General features: G+C 44.7%; 1 protein-coding gene and 1 long non-coding RNA gene across 3 annotated transcripts in view; one reads left to right on the top strand and one right to left on the bottom strand.

Annotated features, from left to right (window-relative positions):
• Positions 1-4,491, top strand: part of ZC3H11A (zinc finger CCCH-type containing 11A) — a 13,264-nt gene extending 8,773 nt beyond the window's left edge. For both annotated transcript variants that reach the window (XM_009327371.1, XM_009327370.1), the window contains 5 exons: positions 132-205; positions 916-1,240; positions 1,553-1,722; positions 2,148-2,215; positions 2,767-4,491. In XM_009327371.1, coding sequence (XP_009325646.1) covers positions 132-205; positions 916-1,240; positions 1,553-1,722; positions 2,148-2,215; positions 2,767-3,031 — 902 coding nt within the window. In that variant the 3' untranslated portion in view covers positions 3,032-4,491. The remainder of the gene's footprint in view (positions 1-131; positions 206-915; positions 1,241-1,552; positions 1,723-2,147; positions 2,216-2,766) is intronic.
• The window catches only part of LOC103919806, a 20,922-nt gene that overhangs the window by 13,710 nt on the left and 2,715 nt on the right, over positions 1-4,497 (bottom strand). The gene's annotated exons all lie outside the window — the stretch shown is intronic.

The following is a 4,497-nucleotide window of genomic DNA, read 5'->3' as shown; positions in this document are numbered from 1 at the left end:
CTGTAGCCTTTCCCTCTGTCCCATTATTAGACATGAGGAAATAAACACACCAAGGAAACAAGAGGTAACCAGGTTTCTTTATTTCTGCTGTTAACAAAATGATTTTTTTTTTTTTTTTGCTTGTTTTAAAGTACCTGGAAGAGAAGAAAAGAAGGTAGTGGAATTGAACAAGCCTTCTCCCAAAGCTGTCTCTGCACCTGCAGAGGTGAGTCCTTTGTGAAGACGTACATGTATTCATACAATTTTTGATAAATTCTGTTATGTTTTGTTTGTAACTCGCTGCATGCTCCCAGTTTGAGTGTGTTCCTACCTTTCCGCATTTGGTAAGCGCTGCAGTGAAGTCATAAGCCCTGTCACTTTCAATAGCATTTCCAGACAACATTGTAATCCTCAAGCTTTGAATTAATCTGATTATACCTGACAGTGAATGAGAAACCCTATTAGCACCAGATAAAATCTGTGAGGTTAATGTGGAGGGAATGTTTTTGTTCTCAGTGACTTTATCTGTCAGACTTGAAGGATATCTTAAAATCCTGAGCTAAGTATTTTAATAGAAAAGGCTAGAGCTTTGTGTTAGAGGAAATCGGTCTGTCAGTGAATGCTGTATGGGGGAGCTTGTATGACTTTCTGTTGCTTAAAAAGAATGTAATAGATTACAGCTAGAGTCTTCTGCTCTATTGAAGAAGCTTGCTGTGTTGGGAATTGCAGGCTTTTGAAACAGTATTTCCATAGCAAAGCATGGATCTTGTTACAGGCAACATTTTATGGGAAAAATGTTAGATCTGGATGGTATTAACATGCTCTGTTCCACATGGAGCCATTTCAGAGGGGTTGCCACTCATTTTCTTAATCTCCGTAGATTTAAACCTCCACAGATTTTTGTCCTATTAGTCCTCCTCTTTTGTTTCTTTCTAGCCCTCCGATCAGAGTGCAGCTAATTCTAAAGTTCAAGTGAAGAGCCTTGAAGAGATAATGAGGGAGAAGCGGCAACTGAAACAACGCCAAGAAGAGAAGCTTCAGAAGGAAGCGGCTACTGTGCCACCTCCTGTTGAAAAAGCAGTCAAGGATAAAACTCCAGCATCAGGGAGTCCTGAATCCACCGTGGTTTCGGGGTCAGCTTATCAACTTGCGAAGAGGATGTTGGTGAAATCTCCGGAAGATGGGGTTGAAAGCCCAGGAAAGGATGCTGCTGTATCACCAGGGAAACAGGCAGCTCAACTTCTGGAACGGAAAGCTAAAAGTAAGTGTTGACTGTAAAAGAGTTACTTTAGGTCATGTTTTGAAGGAAAGGCAGAAGATGACAATTTTCACGTTGTAACTCTGGCTCCTTTTTGTAACTTCTTTGCTCCTTTTTATGGCTTGTTGGTAAACAGAGTTTACTATGTGGAAAACACTGCTGAGAATCTGGGAAATGGCAGTGTGATTGTGCTGGCCAAATATATTTAACTAGAAGGATTATGGGACTGTTAAGAGAACCTGTTGGTTGGTTTGTTTTTTTTTTTTTCCTGAGGCAGAGCAAGACTGTATGAGTTCTCTCTTCCTTTTACTCTAGCCAAATCTAAGGTGTGCCTGAAGCCTTTGGATGGGAAAGCCACCTCCCCAACAAAGCAGACACTGAAACGTAAGGCAGCTGAGAGTCATCCCTCTGCTGTGGCGGCTGTGAAACCACTGAGTACCACTGGTGGTGATACGAAGGAGCCTTCGGCTAAAAAAGCAGCTGTGGTAATTACGGTAGCTGAGGCAGTAGTGGGTCCCTAGTAAAATTTACGCCCAAGTTTTACCCTCCTCTTGGAGAGAAGATGGAAAACTGAAATGTTCTACAGGTCTCTGTTCCCTTCTAAATCCAGAAGCGGTCTGCAGGATGCTTGTAGTACCTTTCTGCTTTTCATTAGATGAATGGCAGCGTTTACATAATGCTCTGCTATGATTCCTCTGTGGTGTGAAGGATTTTGTCCGCTAGTGCTGTGTTCTTAAAAAAGACACAAGGTCATTAGTAAACTTCAAGTGAATACAGGCTTTTCTTCAGGAGTGCCCTGGTTCTGTATGTTGGTTAAGGCTCAGCAATGTCAGAGGAGAAGCAGTGGAGGAAGAATCTATTAAGAAGTCTTCTACCTGTGTATCATAAAAACTGTCTTGCTTCTTCCTAGGCCGTTGTTCCTGCTTTGCCAGACGACAGCCTGGTCTCCACACCTGGGAGAGAAAAACACAAAGCCAGGTAATGGCCACAAGTTGTTCTTTTTCTTGATCAGTGTGTCTTTCACGTGAAACGTAAGGGGTTTTTTCACACGTGGAAAAATTTGAGTTTTGTGATAATTAATGGCCAAAATCCAACAAAGGACCAATTCATCTGAAATGATTTTCTAGCAGCTAGCAGGGATGCTTATTTAGATTCTTTTCTTAAAATGCTGCAAGTTGGTACAGCTTTTCAGTGACGACTTGGGTTTTCTGAATGCCTGCAGAGGTTGACTTCTTAACCTTTTTACAGTCAAATTAGTAAAGGTGGCAAAGTGTCTCTGGCTGCAAAAATTGAACCTTCTTTGCCAGACCCCGGATGCTCTGTCTTCCTGGATAAATCCCCAAACTGAAAAATGTACCTGCTAATACATTGGACTCTAAAAGCAGCCCCAGGTTAATTGAGTAACAATCCCTGTGTGAGGTTGAGCTGTAGGAGGGATTAACTACAGCTTTAAGAGCTGGCTTGCAGAAAACATCTCTCTGGTTACAGGATGTCATACGCTGATTTGCTCTCTTTCTTGTTCTTCCAAGTCCTGAACTGCATATTGGAAGCCAGGCAGATTCTGTGGCACAGTCAGAGGTCTCAAGCTCAACTTCAACTTCTTCACAAGTAGCGGTAAAGACGCGCCGGTTGAGCTCCACGGGGGCTGGGAAAGCACCCTTGTCTGTAGAAGATGACTTTGAGAAGCTTATTTGGGAAATCTCAGGAGGCAAACTGGAAGCAGAAATTGACCTGGACCCAGGGAAGGATGAGGATGACCTCCTCCTGGAACTTTCTGAAATGATTGACAGCTGAACTGCATAGTCTCAAGGTTTAAAAAAAAAAAAAAAAAAAAAGAAGTTAAAACTCTATATTTTATTGGATACCCGGAGGTGATCCTTTTTCTAGCTGAGGCTTTGCAATGAGTCTTAAAGCACAGTTGAACTGGTAGAAATTGGCAGCGTCTGCACTCAGTTGTCCTAAATTTCCCTGCTGGTCAGAGTCAAGGTCCTGTGCGTCCATTCTGTAACTGTCCGTGGCTACCTTCGACGTTAAGAGGACGAAGCACTTGTTTATTTCAGGACAGAGAGATGCCCATCTACAGACTGTGGTGGCTGTGAACTGATCTACTGATTCAGCGATGCTCTGAAGGCTTAAACTTAAAGCTTCTTCCTTCCTCCCCCCTTGGCAAAACTCAACGTTTGGCGCGTTTCAAAGCTTTGGTATTCTGATTCCGTGGACAGTTGATATCTAAAGCCTGGAGTTACTATGTCAACTCTTGAGTTTTATTTATGTATGCTATCGTTTTGACTTTAATCTTCAAGGGTAACAATGAAAATGTCAGGGTGGGAGGGAGCAGAACAATTACTCTGGGGTTTTGGACCAAACGTGCTGCCAAGGGTGGTGGTTGGGGTCAGTCCATCCAGCCTTACTTTGAATTATCAGGGATGATACAGTATCGGTGTGAAAAGCAGCAGCTCTACAGTACAGCTAGAATACCCCTCTCCCGTTTTGTTCCACTGTACCAAAGCTGGGGGGGGGTTGGTGCTTTTTGCTGATGTGAATAGGATTCTGGGGGTGGGTAGTCAGGATTCCTCTCGTCGTCTGCAGTAAATTGGTAAACTTAAGAATTGGTTTAAGTGCCTCTTGGTTCCAGGAATCGCTCCCCCGAGCTGCTGGCTCGTCTTCTGCCGGGAAGCGGTGGCTGCTCGGACTTGCATGCAAACACCATCGGCTCTGACCTCCCGCCGGCCGTGCGGCACCCTCGGCGGCACCCACCCGAGGGAGAGCGTGTGCCTGGGCCGGCGATCTTGGAACCTGGCAGGACCAACCGTGCTCTCCTTTTCGGGCACGCCCCAGGGATTCCTCCCTCTGGTCTCCCCTGTCCCACCGCTGGGGCTCGAGCTCCGTGTAGAAGCACGCGCTGGAGGCAGGACTGGAGGTTACTGGTCTGCCTCGGCTCTCTCCGTGCAGCCCGAATTCGTGACCCTGCGGAAAATAGCTGAGACCGGGGTGTATTGTGTGCCCTGCCACCAGTGGTCCTTTTCCCTAGCAGATATGGTTTGAATTATTTTGTTAAATTTTTGAAGAACTTCTATGATTTGCGAAGCTGTAGGGGCCCTCGGGCATTTGCTGCTGGCAGAGGAGAAAAAAAAAAAGTCGTCTGAGTTGATTGTAAATACTTTCTCTTTGGAAGGAAACACTCGTGTGCTTTGATAATCCACTGTGATGTCTTAGTTCCTAGAGGAAAGGTTGGAAACCAAAACTAGAAAACTGCTGTT

The sequence above is a fragment of the Pygoscelis adeliae genome, unplaced genomic scaffold, assembly GCF_000699105.1.
Source record: "Pygoscelis adeliae isolate BGI_AS28 unplaced genomic scaffold, ASM69910v1 Scaffold197, whole genome shotgun sequence".
NCBI lineage: Eukaryota > Metazoa > Chordata > Aves > Sphenisciformes > Spheniscidae > Pygoscelis > Pygoscelis adeliae.
The sequence above is the reverse complement of the archived record's forward strand: the minus strand, read 5'-3'. Positions and strand labels throughout refer to the sequence as shown.